Below are 18,698 nucleotides of genomic sequence, written 5' to 3'. Positions count from 1 at the left end.
TTGCGTAGTGCCTTCTTGTCATCACAACACCCGCATTTGTGTAGCTCCAGCTGATTTAACTGATAAAGCTAGGAGTTAAAATCCAAATACACAGTCAAAAGATGCATAAATCCAATCGAGTGTGTTAACACGCTATTTCAATTTGACAGAAAAATCTGCTTTCCCCACCAGAACCAGCTTAAAAGATGCATGAACACAGCGTTGGGTGACCCCCCACTGGAGCTTTGGAACAGAGGGCCTGATTCAGAGCCGGACGCTATTTGCGGACGCTCGTTCAGAAAAAGGGGCTGGCTATTTAAATTGAGCGCTCGCTCTTTGCGGTCTGTTGACGCCTCTATGTCTGAGCGAGTGAACGAAACATGCGCTCGCTATTTTGTAAAGACGCCCCTTGGCCGCTCGCATCATACGTCATCCCTGCTATTTATTAGATTAATCAAGTACATTGAAAGGCGTATGAACTGCTCGCTATTTTTGTGGTAGCATTTTCCTACCGCAATCATGCGAGCAGTTCAGGCTAAAACGCCCGTTTTGACCGTTTGGCACGCCTGCGTTCGGATCTCCACTCCCCATTTTCAAGCACCTTCCCCTGTTACCACCCACAAACGCCTCATTCTGTCACTCAAATTAGCAGGCATTCGCTATTTTGCGAGCACACGATTTCCGACCGCACTGACTGGTTGGCGCATGCGCATTACAACCCATACGCATGCGCAGATGTGCGAACATCGCTCGAAGCGAACGAGCGGCCTCTTACAAGCGGCTCTGAATCAGGTCCAGATTGCAGTTCAAATGAATCTGTCAAGAGGGATCATAGATCCCTAGGCTGATTGTAAGATCTATTTACTCAGCCACTCTGGGCAATGCAGGCAGCTTTCTATATATTTCAGCCTAAGCTCCTTCGCGCCCCCCCCCATCATCGCCCACAAACGGTGCTTCCTGTCAATCAATCTGTAAGGGGTCTGCGTAGCCTCTGTGATCACAGTCCTGATCGCAATAGCTAGTTCGCGCACTGCGAAGCATATGCCTGCGCACAACGCAACAATCGGTCATTTGCATGCGTAATCGCAGTTGTGTACGGTAGTGAATCAAGCCCACTGTTAGTAAGGTTCCGATTGAGCCACCTAGTGTTCCGGATAATGCGAGATGAATGAAATGGTCTTTAGTTTATTACCATGCCCTATTGCAGCTTTTACTAAATGCAAACTTTATCTTCCTGGCTTTTTGTTGTGTACTGGAGGCATGCATTAATATCATTGGGCACAGAATTGCTAATCACGGTAAAATAATTACATGACTTCAGAAAAACACAAGACGAAAACAAAACCATAAAGCAATATGTTTAATGTGTTTCAAGAAGACGTGTTTAAATCATCCGAAAATGTAAAACACCTTTTAGAAACCTCCGTGATTGTTCATATTGCTATAATAAATTCAGCAGTTTGATAAAACATTTTTTAAATGTTTTTTTTTCTCTCATAATTCATGATACAAAAAGAAAAATAAAAAAATAATAATTCTTAAAACCAAATCTGAGTGACTTTATCAATAAAGAACATTTATATAAAAAAAATAAGAAATAAGATTAATTGAATCCTTACATCATGTACCGTGGTTACGTGCATCAATCTTTTATAAGTGAATGAGAACTAGTTACAAGTCAAGTGAAACCGTGATGTTTTCCTAGGAATTGCTGCACACGTTGGGCCTGATTCAGAAGTGGAGGCGAATGCAGCTGCGACTGCGTTTTTTTCCGCTGTGCAACTGCGTCTTTATGCAGCCGATGGGATTGGTACATAGACGCCCACCGGCTGCAGGGCTAACCCGCCACTTTGTGTATTAACACGCAGACTCGTCCGCACAATGTCCGTCTGAACATGGCAGGCGACATCGGTGCAACTGCGGAAAAAGCCTCAGTTGCTGACAGTGACTTGCCCACGTCTGGCCAGCCACCCCCCTGTTACCACCTGAGACCGCCCACATTTGTTCTGCGGCTTTGCGTGGTGACCATCGAGACGTGCGCCCAGCATGACTTGTACACACATGCAGACTGAAAACACATTCTGCTTGCGTCTCACATGGATGTTACGTCCAGCTCTGGATCAGGCCCAATATCTGTGAAGAAATACATTAGCAGAATATATCAAAAACATACAACACAAATTTCTCAGTTTGTTTTTCTACAATGACACCACATTACATAAAAAAGCCACATTACATGTACTGAAATATAGGTATTTACATTACAAATAAAAAAATGGGGAAAATATATTTTTGTAGCCACTGCCTGCAATAGCGCTCCGGAGAGTTGTATCATGACACGGAAGAGATGGGATTGTGGGGTGAGCCCATCTGTGTCAGCACCTTGTCCAGCCATTGCAGAGGGCCGTGAAGATGGATCTCAATCCAGCAAGGAGTGCTTGTTACGTCCTGGCGATGGTACTCTGCTCCCCAGCCCTATGAAATAAAGTGTCATTAGTTAGTGGATGACAAAATCTAGGGATAAGGGGTAGATTGATAAACATGCATCGGTGACACGGATTTTCTATTGTCGCAAGAAAATTCGTGCTCTGCCACAAATTACTAAAAACATTTTGCTTGGAAAGTGGAGTGCCACTCAGCTCAGCAGTGTCACTCCATGGAATTCCCGGTTAATCATTCAAATCTTTGACTGATCATTTATCCACTATTTACAGCATTCGAGTGGCTTTATTTCTGATTGTTTCACCAGTCTCCTCACAACGAAAGGGCCCCATACATCAGCAATTGATTGCAGCAATTGTGCAATTTGCAATCGATTGTGTATAAAAATCTTTCCCTTTTTCAATCGATTGCAGAATTGCCACAATCGATTGAATAAGGGAAAGATTTTTATACACAATCGATTGCAAATTGCACGATTGCTGCAATCAATTGCTGATGTATGGGGGCCTTTAGGAATTGCCATCTAAAACTTGTGTTGGAGACAGTTTTGAACGTTACCAGTCAAATCTGATCACAAAGACTGTTGTGTTGACGAGAGTCATCTAAATATCTATTAAAGCTGCAGTTAATTGAAGAAGCCACAGTATCAACAATTACTATACTTTCTTGTGAATTCTCCTCTACACGATCTCTCTGTGTGAATGTAAGAACTTTCCTTGCGCTTATGCACCTGAAGTGTTATCCATATGTGGATGCTTTCTTAGATATAATATTTATATATAGTTTTTACTGGTCATACTCAATCTGTTTGTAATTGTCTTAAGATTTTATATGTGCTCTTTATTAAATTGTGATTTTTATTTTTATGTATATGGTCTTTTCACTTTGCAATTTGATTCACCACCAGATATAGTATAACACACTGGGGACCGACCACTGCGGTGTAATTATTTTCCAGCTCAGTGGCGATACTGGCAAGCAACGGTAAGAGGAGTCTTAATGCTTCGCCAACCAGCCCCAATGCAAGAGTGACCTAGCATTATCAGTCCACATAGACATGGGGGAACCGAGTTTCCAATTCCACTTTCGTTAAAAGAAGAAAATGTTTTGATTTTTTAAACTAATAACCTATTTTTTTTTTGTAGAACAGAATACTTAATTTATATACATAAGTAAAGCATTTTTATATGGGCTATTCCTACTATATCCATACCGAGAAGGCAATAACGATATAAAGATTGCAGAATTCATCCTTCTTAGGTAGGCGACCCTTTGCTTTGCAATAGGAAGATTTGCCAACGGTAACTGTTTAACAGATAGGGAGTAGCAGGAGTAGCACCAAATCTTTATAAGAGATGCTTTGGGGCAAATTTACAAAAGGTCTATTTAGATCGATATAAAATCGGTCTAAATCGATCAGCATCAACGGGCTTTCCGACCGCAAAATCCGCTAATTTGTCATCCGTATGGTTTCAACTTCAATTGAAGTTGAAACCCTATGGATGATAAATATGCAGATTTTGCGGTGGGAAAGCCTGTCAGTGCTGATCTATTCCAAATCGGCCTTCAGTAAATTTACCCATTTGGTTCCTTTGGGAGGTAGTTAAATTAAATCCCGGCTGTCGGGATGCCGGTGCTCAGAATACCGGCGATGGAATCCCAACACCAGTCAGAATCCCGGCATCGGCGTTCCGACGGTAAGTAGTGGGGTTAGGGGGAGGGTCAGGGTTAGTGGTTAGGCACTAGGGGGAGGGTTAGGGTTCGGCACTAGGAGGGGGGGGGTTAGGTTTAGGCACAGGGGGGGTTAGGGGTAGGTTTAGGATACTTACTGAAAGGGGTCGTATCCTAACCCTGTCGGGATGGCGGCGTTGGGATTCTGACCGTCAGAATCCCGACCGCCGGCATCCCGTACCCAACCCGTTCTTTTAGCTGAGAATATTTGCATTCCTACAATTTGGACTGATGCATCAGAATTATCAGGATAAGTAGTAATATGAACAACTATGCTGCATCTAAATAAAATCGAGAGTAATAATTATGGGATAAAAAGACACCGGGTCACATAGGAGTTTCCCTGTTTTATGCTTTAATAAACAGATAAAATAAAAAAGGGAGCATTATACATAGGATTTATAAGGAGGAGGGTGGATCTGGGTAAAGCATAAAAAACATACTGCTTGAAATGCCACACAAGGAGTTATCTATTTAATTGTGTGAAGAAAAGAAAGTAATGTGTTACATTACCTATGTATGACTGTCCAAATTAATTTTGCAAATGTAGCTTGCATCCTATCCATATAGAGATATTCCTGCTTTCCTGCCCCAGGATTACTCTGCATGGCCTCCCAAAGATGGTACCAGAGAGTTTATATAGCAAAAGCTGGGGTTATATTTGCAATCATGAATCATGCACAACTAAAGGGGGGTATCCACTTAGCGATTTAGCCAAGAGATTGCACGATAACGACGTCATTATCATGCAAACGCTTGCAAATCGCGCATGCATCGGGCATGTTTTGGTCGGAAGCGAGCAGCGATGCGCGTGCCCGCTGGTCGCTTCCGACATCACCTGTACATGCTGGTCAACCTGACGATCTCGTCAGGTTCAGCATGTGCGGGGATGAGGGATGTGTCGGGACTGAACGAGTGAACGTTCAGTCTAGGCACATCACTAGCTATACAAACGAGAGCACAATTGCAATGTCGTAATCGTGCTCTCGTTTGTATATCTAGAAGCTCTCCGGGGCTTACGACAAGTGAGACCCTACCCTAGGGTCTCCTCGTAAGCCCTGTTGGTCGCGATGGTCTCTGACCATCGCGACCATCACCTGAGCGGTCGTTAGAGCTGTGGGTGTTAACCCACAGCCTAACGACCGAAACAGAGGCGGGCGGTCAGGATGCAAGCGGCCGCCCAGTTTCTGAGCGACCGCTTGCATCCTCCGACCGCCTCTGAATGAGGCCCAAAGTGTCTACCATGTCTTAGCACAGTTTAATGTGAATTAAGTTGCTACATGACCTTGTATCTTTTCACGGAATAGATAAATAGCGTTTTACTAAATCTACTATAGAATACCTAAATCTAATAACACACAGAACCATTTTTATGCAAGTAAGTTTGTACACATGTTTTAAAAAGTGAAAATGTCACTAATTTGGGGGCAATGGATGAATAGATTTGTGATAACTTATCACACCATGATAGATGAACCAATTCCTATTATTTTCTGTAATTACAATATACATGGCATGGACAGAAACATGCACTCAGCAATATCTACACAGAATATATAGAGACAGAATTGTGCGGAAGTGGGAAAAACTTTAAGCAAAAAAAATAAAATATACATAGAAAAAATATCTGACAATGCATTTCAGTTATATAGTAGTGATTATATGTAATTATTTATAACCAGTAATGTCACCTCAGTCCGCCCCACCTCCTGCTCTGTCTACCCCGCCCATCTCTCACCACTCCGCCCCCCCCCCGCTCATACAGCTACTCATCCCACCCCCCTGTCCATTCAGCTTCTTCCCGTCCTGTTCTTAAACAGCCATGGTTCCAACCCTATTGTATCCAATCTGTATTAAATATATTAATTTAAATTATTCAGCCCTGATTAAATTGTTTCTTAAATATTTATTTGTAAGTAAGAAATAGTTCCTACACAAATCCAGGACTGAAGACAATACCATCAAAGCCTGAAATGGTGTGGGCTTGCTATTTCTTATAATAAAAGCTTATTATTTTAGACAGGTGGTAGCAAGAGGCAATGCATTCATGAATGTCTTTTTATGAAAATGAATGGCATGGAGAAAGTTACGTGACTGCAGAAACCAACCAACCAAATCTTTGCTATTATTTTGTGAACCAAACTGGAGAAGTGATACAACACCGTTTTTTTGTGTCACCTGCTTTGCTGTGAAAATAAACCATTTATGGTACATAGAGCTTAGGGTGACACTGACAATTGTATTTAATAAATAAGACTGAATTAGATCTGGATGGGAGCTAGTACAGCAAGTCCTGACTCTCCTTGTTCATAGTTGATCCATTATGTTAAGAAGCCAAAATAAGAAACAAAGGCTATAGCAGACTTCATGAAAACTAGAGGTGAGCCTCAAAGTTCTTTCTGGTAAAATACTTTATAAATAATACTAATATCAATATAATGAATAGTATTACTTACTTTTACGAAACTCATCCGTATAGTGCACATTTTGGTCAGTTCGTACACCACCTCGAAACCTTGGTTAACAGACTGTGACAGAAGCTGGGCAAACAGCTGATTATTGAATATCTTCAGGCTGCAGCCACTCGGAATCTTGCAGACAGTTGCCGGGTGGAAGCCATGCTGGTAGTTGCAGTTGCGACTTTGTACAAAAATGCTGCTGTCGCTGACGCACTCTGCGTAAACCTCTCCACCGACGTAATACAGGTGGACCCCTACATGTGACCACAGAATATAGTTACTTAAAAGTGGCAATTTTGTCAAAACATTAAAAAAATGTTTTGCGAAATATAAACAATTTTAATTTTACTAATTGAGCGAGAGGCTGATGCTAAGGGGTAAATTTACTAAGAATTGAGTTTGGGAGAGTTTGCATTCTCGGGAGAGTTTGGGCATTTTTTTCCACTCGCAAATTTAACTGATGTAAAACTCCTGGAGAGTTAGCAAACTGTCTCCACCATCGGCTAAACTCGAGTAACTTGTATCTAGTAAAGATAGGATTTGGGAATTTACCAAGATGAGAGTTTATAACTTTCATGAGACCGGACAACACTCCTGTAAAAATTTGTGAAATCAATTCACCTGCTTGTGATCTGCGAGTTTGGCAGAAACATACACAGATCAGTGTGTGTTCCATGTATGTTTCCCCCCAAAAGCATAACCAGCCCCGGACTGCTCAGCCAGCCCTGGTTCCACAACTTATGGGGAACAAAACTAGTAGGGTTCCACCGTAATTTAGCTGCAGGGCCAGTGCTGGTTTTAAATATAGGGGGGAAAAATGCGTAGGGGTCCCTCTATATTTAAAACCAGCGCCGGACCTAAACCGACCGGGGTGTAATGCCACAGCCAGGAAACCCTATAACCGGGGCTCCATGGCCAAAGAATTCACACCCCATACCGGTCAGCCCAAACAGGGAATCTCAGGGGAGGTGGGGACCCCCCCAAGAAGGGGTCCCCCCTCTCCCGTAACCCCAGCTTGGTCTGAAGCCCAGGGCTCTTCCCCGCACCCCTGGGGTAATAATGTGTTAAATAGTTATAAACTATTGTATTTTACAGTGGAACTACAGGTGCCAGCATGCCTGCCCTTTTGCACTTGTGGAACTACAAATGCCAGCAGGCGTCCGGCCCCCGTACCTCCACTGTAAAATAAATAGTTAAAAAAACACAGTATATGGATCGGGTTCCATTTTTTATTTTGCCAAGACCCCTGGATGCTACGGAGACCAGCGCGAGGATGGGGCTGAGCATAGGATCTTTATTCCAGGTACTCCAAATGGATTCTACATGGGAGAAGTGGACCGACCAGCTTGCACAGGTAAGTATGTATGAATGAGGTGGTTAGGTGTGTAGTAAAGTTTTACTTTAGACGGTGTGTGTGTGTACTGTGTTTTTTTAACTATTTATTTTACAGTGGAGGTATGGGTGCTGGTCGCCTGCTGGCACTTGTAGTTCCACAAGTGCAAAAGAGCAGGCATGCTGGCACCTGTAGTACCACTGTAAAATACAATAGTTTTTAACTATTTAACACATTATTACCCCTGTACCCACAGCCCAGGGGTGCAGGAAGAGCCCCAGGCTTAAGCCCAAGACTGGGGTTTCGGGAGAGGGGGGACCCCTTCTTAAGAGGGTTCCACACCTCCCCTGAGATCCCCTGCTTGGGGTGCGAATGCTTTGGCCATGGAGACCCGGAGATGGGGTCTCCTGGCTTTGGCATTACACTCCGGTCGGTTTGGGTCTGGTGCTGGTTTTAAATATAGGGGGACCCCTACATATTTTCCCCCGCCTATATTTAAAATCAGGATAGGCCCTGAAGCCAGGTGCTGGTTCCTAAATTATGGGGGAACCCTACATGTTTTGTTCCTCGTAATTTTAGGAACCAGGACTGGCTGTGCAGTCTGAGGCTGGTTATGCTTTTTTGGGGGGAACCCTACGTCATTTTTTTTTTACATTTAATCCTTTTTTTTACAGGTATAACACAAGCAGCCTTCACATATCTCACTGATATGTGCAGGATGCTTGTTCGGGAGAGTTAGGCAGAGAGAAGACACTGCAACCTCGGGTGAGTAATCTTCAAAACTTGCTACTCAGGGGAGATATCTCTATCTGCTTCACCATCGGCCATCTCACTCTCAGCTAAACTCACTTCTTTGTAAATTTGTGAGTTTCAGGAGCCTCAAATCAACCGAGTTTCAAAGAAGCTAATCGAGTTGAAAAGAAAAATAAACTAGATCAGACTCAATTCTTAGTAAATTTACCCTAAAGCTGCATACACACGTAAAGATTTTCTGTCCAACCATCCAACTAGTTGATTGGTTGGAATGAAAATCTGGTAAGGTATGAAAGCAAATGACAATCAGCAATTTGCTCCCAAACGCCGGAAAATGGACAAACTGTTGTTTGAACAAATTGTTTAGATCAAACATTTAACAAACTTGTCTGACGACCATTTTCATCTGTTTTCTGGCATTTAGCAGCAACTTGCTGATCATCAGTTACTCCCATACCTTACCAGATTTTCATTCCAACCAATCAACTAGTTGGATGGTTGGACAGAAAATCTTTACGTGTGTATGCAGCTGAGTCATTTGCCTTTATCCATTTGCATAAACATTAGTGAACTTTTGGTGAGGTTCTCTGCTTTGCACTACTGTTTATGTTACTGCGGCTCATGATAAAAGTGCATGCTGTAAAAAGTATGAACATTATGTCATAGCCCAGCCTCACTTTAGAAGCTCGTTTATGGCTTCAGGAAGAGAGTTACGAATTACGATGGCCACATGGGAACGGATTCTGCCACTCATCATGAGTGCCACGTGACAGGACTAATGTCCAATTTAGTCACATACCTTAATGCCTTTTGCTGGAATCACAGCAGTGCAGCCAGTATAAGGGAACATAGTGACTATCGTAATTTCATGTGCCACATTTTAATGTTTTTCTCTTTTTATTTTGGTAACTTTGTTCGTAAAAATTAGCTTTCCTATATACATTGTGCATGGTTGGCTCAAAAGGCGTCGAACAACAATTCTTCAACACCTCTGCAAAATTGTAAAAATCAAACTGTAAATTAAACATTAACGAGGTGCAGTTTTTCATCACGAGGAGCTCCAACTCTTGGAAAAACGATTTCACCTAGTCTACTTTCATTTAAAGTGATTAGTGAAATGCGTTGACACCTTCAAACGTTTTACAGAAGTGTGCAGAACATTTGTAAGAGCTGCAGCTGTACATTAAAGAATTCTAATTTTACTACTTCCGTCACTAATAATAAATGGTTTTACGTTTTATAACTTGTGCCATTCATTTCATGGTTATCTTATATTGCATACCATTATTGTACTGTAAAAGATGTAGGGGTGCTTTCAGACCCCTAAAGGCAAGGATGCCTGGTCATATTTCTGATATTAGCAATAGGGATAACAGCTTTCCCATTCTACAAGTAGCAGCATACCAATGCAGTTAATAGCTGCCAAAGTTTGCTGGGAATTCTAGTGCCAAATACTACATTTATTTATTTACAAAGTTGGTTAATTGTGCTTAACTCTAATGCTGGGTAAACATTTGTTGATATATCATTTGTTCTATCGGCGAGCGATATATTGGGAGTGCATCGGCAGGGGTGTACACCCGATATGTCTGTGAACTGCGTCATTCACAGACATATCAGGTCGGCCCTGCAGCACTGCCAATATATCTGAAAGGGAATTGGTATGATATACCGCTGGCAGCCCGACCTCAGCAGAGATCCCGGCAGCGGAAGCCCGACAGCGCTGGAAATACCGATCGTGGATAGGTAAGTATTGTCTAACCTAACCCCCCTAACCCTAACCCTCCTTAGGGGTGCCTAACCCTAACCTCGCCCCCCAAGTGCCTAACCCTAATCCCCTCTCTAAGTGCCTAACCCAATCCACCCCCTTCCCCGCTGCTTAAACCTAAGTCCCCCGGGGGGGTGCCTAACCCTAAGTCCCCCCCCCCCGGGTTGCCTAACCCTAAGTCCCCCCCGGGAGCCCTAAACCTAACCCTTAGGGCTGTCCGCTCGCGGCGCCCGGCATCACTACGATCGGGATGCCGGGTGCCGGTCTCCTGGCGTCGGGGAAATGACGGGCGTCTACATCTAGACGCCCGGCATTTCACCCTTGCCGGGATATGACAGTCGGGAAGCCGGCTGCCGGTATTTAGGCAGTCGGCTTCCCGATTGCATACCTCTGAAAGATATATCGGCACATCTGGCTGTGTGTACAGGCAACCTGTCAACCATCCGTACACTAAATGCAGGAACCACTGACATTGACATCGCAGCTGGGCGGGCAAATTTAAATGCCCGCCCAGTTGTGATGTCAGGCCAGACATGTCAGGAGGGCCGATTGGTATGTGTGTATAGCTTACCAATCGGCCGCTCGCATGGCGGATTAGTCTGCTGACTGATCTGTCGTTAAAGTGTGTAACCATCTTAAATTAGGGTCAGATTATCAATACAGACTTTTATGCGGTTTTACTTAATAGTTGTTTTGAAACAGCATGACAATCATGCATGGGTTCATCTATGATGTCTAATAATATAAGGATTTATACCTATCTTTCACCTGAAGAAGTGCTTATGTCTCACATTCCTCCCACCCAGCCCACATTCAGAACCTCAGTTATGATGGTGACAGTATGGCAGTATGCCGCTGTGTGGGTTGGATGTGTTTGTTCCTTGAGGTGTAAGCAAATCACACATAACAAAGAGCTGAAGTACATATAAAAGTTGGCATAACACTATTAATATTGCTTACTGACTTATTTTCATGTGTCCAAAACTGTTTTCAAGTTGCTCGATGATGCTAATCTTGTTACCTTTCCCTATGTGGCGGCGGGTGTTTTCAATAGTGGAGTTTCGGTTGACATTAGAGAGAAGTCCTAAGCAGAACCTATTCTTGTTGTTGGAGGGATCTGTGAACCCATCGATGAGTACACTGCGGGAAGATGCCTGGAACGTCTCTCCCACCCGATTGTTGAGTTCATAGTAAGCAACAGAGCACCAGTGTAATGGTTCCTCATAGCAAACAGGGCGGAATTCTGTAAGATAAGTCCAATAAAAAAAAAGAAATCTGAAACGGCTCACCTGCTGCCATACTGAGTACATTACACATTAAACACAGAAGAAAAAGAGATTTGCCCCCCAGCACACTGCAGCAAAAACAATACTTAAATCCTACATGATAATAGCGATTCAGAGGTATTAGTTACATACATTTGCAAATATATGAATAAGCGCCAGGCCAATCGTCAAGGCTCCTCTATACTGGCGTCCCTAGCATTAAGGGGTTCACGTCCGAGAAGCAAGGCACTCCAAAAAAATTCCAACCAAGGGCCATCCCCAGGGCATCACACGAAAAAGGGAAAAAGGTGATAGTGAAGTATAAAGAAGAGATGTGTAAGTATAAATCAATAAGTGTTAATGAAATGAGAAAGAATTAAAATGACACAAATAATATACAAACAAATAGAGAAGTGATAAAGGTATTCTATGTGAATTAAGTAGTGATGCCATGAGAAAGGCCCAGTTAGAACCCCCCCCGGGGGCCCCACTCCCAAACGCTCACCCCAAAATAATTATTGCTACATAATGGTAGCACCCACTCTGGGTCATATAATTACAATTGATGTAGTGCATGATAACAGTACATATAAAAGCTGAGAGCTAACTTACTTTTTTTTTTTTTTTTTTTACATTACACATTAATAATAAATAACATAAATAACTTTATAATACATGAGTGGTGTAAATACAAAACCTTGTATTAAACAGCTGTGGAACATATGCTTATAATTGTTTACCTGTCACTAAATCTAATAATATATTTCACTATGGTGATTGTGATGGGACATAAATAAACCATAACTATACTTCCCATGCATTTAAAAATACTTTTTAAACCACGTCTATGGTTTCTTGGCTTTGTTCTTCATTCCTTTCATCAAATTGACCTCAGTGAAACAGGTAATCAAATAACAGACAGGAAGAACATTCGAGGGCGCTAATGGTACCCTATCTTCATAGATAAAGTACAGGGCACCATTAGCGCCCTCGAACTTTCTTCCTGCCTGTTATCTTATTTAGTCTTTGTGTTGTAGGGGTACTACTTTAGAACGTAAGGGGCAGCTTGTTTGGGTGTGTGTGTGTGCCAGCATTTTTTTACTTTAAACAAGGTAAACAGAGCCCAGTATCCGTAACTGGCCCTTCACCCGCAAACTGTTACAGATAGGATCACCTCATACAGTACAGTTGTGTCGCAGGCTGATAACTTTTGTTTTTCATTTACAAAAAAGTAAATACATAATTAAACTAAAACTATATGTACCAAAACTTAATATCATTCACTGGTAATTAAAACACATTTATCATACAACTAGTTATCTGAATAATGCACCTTCTAACATCAGAAGTCTCTGATGAGCTCTGTGATCATATAAACGCACATGATCATGTTAGCATCATAATAAGCATGCAAATGGTAGGTATAGATGTCACATATTGCATGTTCCTGCTGCCTGACTATAGCTACTTGGGAACACATCCATCAATGAGACAAAGTGAGTGATTCAGGAGCCGGGCCAGGAGTATAAGCAGATGCCAGTAATGATTTGATTTCAATGCCAGGTAGGTACCAGTATACTGGCTGGCATGGAATTTTTCATAGGGATGTCCACATATTATGCCAGACCTAATCTGCCCATTAGCCTGACCTAATTTATTGTGAAGACGTGCTGTAAAGCATAACTGATACAGCTAAGGCAGAGCACAGCCAACTAACTTTTGTTCTAGCAATGGGGACGTTACTGTCTATTTTTATTTTGGATTAGTAGACATCAATAATAATATGAGATATGGTAAGAACTTACCTTTGTTATCTCTATTTCTACTAAGTCCATAGGGTTCCACAGGATACCTTGGGGTATAGGTGATGACGTCAGGCATCGGGCACCATAGAGTTAAGTTTTCAGCCTCCCAGGATGCACTAGGGTCCCCCTCCTATACACCACCCCGAGCCAAGGCATCTCAGTTACGTACCAAGCCATAGGCCGGAGGAGGAGAAGGAAGAGAGAGAAAAAAAGATCTGGACACACACAAGAATCACATTCTCACCAGAGGGAGACGGAAAAAAAATGGTGACCAGAGTAAAGTCCACAGGTGCGACAGGGCAGGAGTCCTGTGGAACCCTATGGACTTCGTAGAAATAGAGATAACAAAGGTAAGTTCTTACCACATCTCATATTTTCTACATCAGGGTCCATAGGGTATCCACAGGATACCTTGGGGATGTCCCAAAGCAGTATCCTTTAAGGGTGGGGACGCTCCTGTGCTGAAAGGAGAATCCGCCGCCCGAAGGAAGCATCCTTAGAGGCAAAGGTGTCAAAAGCGCAATACCTCACAAAGGTATGGACAGGGGACCACGTGGCAGCCTTGCAGATCTGGACTGCAGAGGCACCACGTTGAGCTGCCCACGAAGGACCCACGGACCTAGTGGAATGAGCCCTCACAGAGGATGGAACCGGAAGGCCTTCATGAAGAAAAGCTGAAATTGCCATACGAATCCAACCTGCCAAAGTTTGCTTTGAAGCAGGCCAAGCCTTTTTACAGAAGCCATAGAGGACAAACAAGGCGTCCGACTTCCTAAACGAAGAAGTGTGGTCAACATAAATCCTTAAGGCCCGCACAACGTCCAAAGTGGCCTCACCCACTGAAAGATCAGGTGAGTTAAAAGCCGGCACAACGATTTCCTCGTTGATGTGGAAACTTGAAACAACTTTGGGAAGGAATCCAGGACGAGTGCGCAGCACCGCCCTCTTCCTATGAAAAATCAGAAAAGGGGGTCTACAGGAGAGAGCCCCTAAGTCAAAAACACATCTGGCCGAAGCAATGGCCAGAAGGACTATTCTTTTAGCTGTCATCCATTTAAGGTCCACTGAGCCCAGTGGTTCAGACGGCGGTCCCTGGAGAGCCCTCAGGACTACAGCTAAATCCCAAGGCGCCACCGATGGAACAAAAGGTGGCTGAATGCGAAGAACACCTTGCATAAAGGTGCGCACATCAGGGATCGCAGCAATCCTACGATGAAATCAGACTGACAGGGCAGACACCTGCACCTTCAGAGAAGCAAGGCGAAGCCCATGGTCTAGCCCCGCCTGTAGGAAAGCTAACACTCTAGACAGACGGAACTCCCGAGGGGCATAACCTCTCGGTCGACACCACTGGAAGAACGTATGCCACACACGATGGTATATCCTTGCAGAGGATGGTTTCTGAGCTCTTAGCATGGTTTGTACCACAGAGCTGGAAAAGCCCCTGGACCTTAACATGGCCGTCTCAACAGCCATGCCGTCAAAGACAGTCGAGCCAGGACTGGGTGAAGACAAGGATCCTGTGATAACAGGTCCGGTCGTAGCGGCAACCGCAGAGGAATGTCCACGGACAGACTCTGAAGGTCTGAGAACCAGTGCCGCCTGGGCCACGCGGGAGCTATCAACAGGAGCGTACCTCCTTCCTGTTTGAATTTCAGGATTACCCGCGGAAGAAGGGAAAACGGAGGAAAGAGATAAGCAAACCGGAACGTCCACTGGACGGACAGAGCATCCACCAGAGGCGCCTTTTCGTCTCTTGTTCGAGACCCGTACACCGGCAACTTGTTGTAGTGCCGTGACGCCATGAGGTCTATCTCTGGAAGACCCCACCTGTCCACCAGAAGTTGAAAGACGTCCTGATGCAGAGACCATTCTCCCGGATGTACATCCTGGCGAATGAGAAAATCCGCCTCCCTGTTGAGGACCCCCCGGATGAATATTGCTGATATAGCCGGGAGATTGCTCTCCGCCCAGACCAGGATGCGGCACACCTCTACGAATGCCGCCCGACTTCGGGTTCCTCCTTGTCGATTTATGTAGGCCACGTTGGTTGCGTTGTCCGACTGGACCTGCACAGGGTGATGTTGGAGAACCCAATGTGCCTGCTGGAGAGCATTGAAAACCACGTGGAGTTCCAAGATGTTTATTGGAAGCTCCTTTTCTGCCTGAGCCCACCTGCCCTGGAACAAGTGTGGACCTGTGACAGCTCCCCAGCCCCGAAGACTGGACCCAGTTTGCCACCCAAAATGGACGACCCTTGTTGAGGTCGGTTGTCTGCAACCACCAGGCTAGAGACAGGCGAACCTTCGGAGTGAGCACCATCGTCTGGGACTTTAGACTCTGAGGCAGTCCATTCCATTTAGACAGGATCAATTGCTGCAGAGGTCTGGGGTGAAACTGGGCATATTCCACCATGTCGAATACTGACACCATGGAGCCCAGCAACCTCATCGCCGAGTGCAGAGACACTCGGCGACTCTGTAGACAACTGCGCACCCTCATCTGTAAGGCAGAGATCTTTTCCCCCGTCACAAAGATCCGCTGCTGTCTGGAGTCCAATAATGCTCCGAGGTGCAGAATCCTCTGAGACGGGATCAGGGTGGACTTTTGCCAGTTTATTAACCAGCCGTGACGTTGCAGTACTGCAATCGTCAGGTCCAAATGGCGTAGAAGGAGCTCTGGAGATCCTGCCACCAAGAGAAGGTCATCCAGGTACGGCAACATGCGGACTCCCTGCAGCCGCAGGTAAGCCGCCATGACCGCCATGACCTTGGTGAACACTCGTGGTGCTGTCGCCATGCCAAAAGTTACCGCCCGAAGGAAGCATCCTTAGAGGCAAAGGTGTCAAAAGCATAATACCTCACAAAGGTCGTTGCGAATTGCAAACCTGAGGAACTGCTGATGGCGCAAAAGAATAGGGCATGCAGGTTAGCGTCCTGTATGTCCAATGACACCATGTAATCCCCAGGTTCCAGCGCCAGAATGATGGACCGTAGGGTCTCCTTCCAAAACCGCTGCACCCGCAAGGACTTGTTGAGGGCCTTGAGGTTGAGTATCGGACGGTACGACCCATTGGGTTTCTGCACCAAAAATAGATTGGAATAGAAACCCTGGCCCCTCTGGGAGAATGGAACAGGCACTATAACTCCAACCTGGAGCATAGTGTGCAAAACCTTCCGTAGTTCCAAGGCTTTGTTCCGGTCTAATGGAAGGTCTGTGGTGAAGAACCGGGATGGGGGCCTGTGCCGAAAGGAGAGGGCATACCCGCGAGAAACCACCTCGTCAACCCAATTGTCTATCGTGGTTATCGACCAACACTGGGCGAACTGCAGCAGGCGGCCTCCCACTCTGGGATCCCCCAAAGGGAGGCCCGGACTGTCAGGCCGCAGGTTTGTCATCTGACTTAGGGGCCGGACGTCTGGTACTCCAGACCTGTTTCCTGGGCTTGGCCGATTTCTTGGGCCCAGCCTGTCGGGGAAAAGACTGTGCTTTAGGCCTACTCTGGGCCCTGTAAGGCCGAAAGGACGACGTACCTGAACTTGAAGAGACCGCAGCAGACGGGAGACATGCAGATTTGGCCGCCGCCAGCGTGGCTACAATTTTGTCCAGATCCGGACCAAATAGGACTTCTCCATTAAAAGGCAAAGCTTCTAAGCCCTTTTTGGAATCAGCGTCCGCCTTTCAAGATCGCAACCATATGGTGCGACGAGCAGCAACAGCTGCCGAAGAAATCCTAGATGTCAGGATACTGATATCCAAGGCTGCTTCATTGATGTAAGTGGCCGAATCCTGGAGATTGCCTACCAACTCGGCCTGTTCAGCCGGACAGTCGGATTCCAAAGACTCCTCCAAACTATCAGCCCAGCGCTCCATAGCTCTGGCTACCCAACATACGGCCATAGCCGGTCTGGATGCCCCCCCCCGGAAGGGAATAAATGGACTTTAGGCAGATCTCCACCTTGCGTTCCGTAGCATCCTTCAAGGAAGACATGGAGGGCATGGGCAAGGTGGCACTTCGGACTAGGCGTGTCACATGAGAATCCACTTAGAAAAATAATTGTCCGCAAAGGGATAAGCTACAGCTAAGGGCCTCTGAGGCTGATACCGTTTTCCAGGGTATTTCCATGCCTCCATGGTCTACTAACTGACCCGAAAGAGGAAACACTGTGGCGTCACCCTTAATATCCTTAAAAAAGGCATATTTGGACTTGGACACCGGAGGATCGTCATCCTCAATAACTAAAACAGTGCGGACTGCCCGAATAAGGCCAGTAATATAAACCTTGGACTTAGCGTCCGACTTTTTAGTACGGAGAGGTTCTTGGTCAGATAGATCCAGAATCTCCCCATCATCGGACGTCACGTCGTCATCCTAATAAGGAGCAGACAGAGATGCCACAGGCCGCTTATGTGGTCGCAACACAGACTCCCCTTGTAACACGTCCGACAAATGCTGTACCGAATGTGTCAGTGTATTAACCCACGCAGGCTCCTGTGAAACCTAGGGAGAGGAAATAGGGAGACTGTGGGGCACCATCAGTTGTCTCGGGAACCCCTGCATGGGTGACGACACCACTGACTGCTGGGACAATCCCATCTGGGAAAACGCAGGTGGCGGAGCTAACTGGCCCACTAGGGTTGTAAGCGCTTTAGCGAAACTAGCCCAGGGAGGTTCCTGTACCGGAGCCGTGACAGTAATTGGCCGCGCCAATAAATAACACTGCCCTCCGCGTTACCCTCCCCCTCCGCTATTGGTACATTGCACTTAGTACACATAAGCTGGAGAGGAAATTCACTCTCAGACATGATTGTAAGTATGTGACCCCTCTCACTGATACTCGTTAGTATAGTGGGAGAACCACCCTGCAATCACCGCACCGCAAGGGCTTTTGCAGAGGAAGAGCAGGGACAGTAAAATGGGTGACAGTAGAAAGTGAAAGTACAGGCAGCAGACGCTAGCAGCAGTCACATACAATGCAGAAGAAATCAATCCCTGCACTATCAGCGCTGATCCTCAACTACACAGACACAGAGTCTGGTAGGACACAGCGCTGCATACACAGACCTGTAGTCAATGGAGGAGAGGTATGACGGGGGACCCATACCATGATGCCACCGTCAGCAGCACCAGCATCGTTCACCATACAAAGATAGCCACCGAGG

At 45.3% G+C, this 18,698-nt stretch overlaps 1 protein-coding gene across 1 annotated transcript in view; it reads right to left on the bottom strand.

The window, feature by feature from the left end:
- Window positions 1–1,324: 1,324 nt before the first annotated feature.
- SMAD9 (SMAD family member 9) overlaps window positions 1,325–18,698 on the bottom strand; it is a 43,827-nt gene continuing 26,453 nt past the window's right edge. The window contains exons 5-7 of the mRNA XM_088460207.1: window positions 11,487–11,708; window positions 6,609–6,865; window positions 1,325–2,454 (exon numbers count right to left, since the gene is read on the bottom strand). Coding sequence (XP_088316333.1) covers window positions 2,311–2,454; window positions 6,609–6,865; window positions 11,487–11,708 — 623 coding nt within the window. The 3' untranslated portion in view covers window positions 1,325–2,310. The remainder of the gene's footprint in view (window positions 2,455–6,608; window positions 6,866–11,486; window positions 11,709–18,698) is intronic.

This window comes from Taudactylus pleione, unplaced genomic scaffold (genome assembly GCF_031769625.1).
Source record: "Taudactylus pleione unplaced genomic scaffold, aTauple2 ptg000043l, whole genome shotgun sequence".
NCBI classification, from domain to species: domain Eukaryota; kingdom Metazoa; phylum Chordata; class Amphibia; order Anura; family Myobatrachidae; genus Taudactylus; species Taudactylus pleione.
Note: the sequence above shows the minus strand (reverse complement) of the source record. Positions and strands in the feature narration are given on the sequence as shown.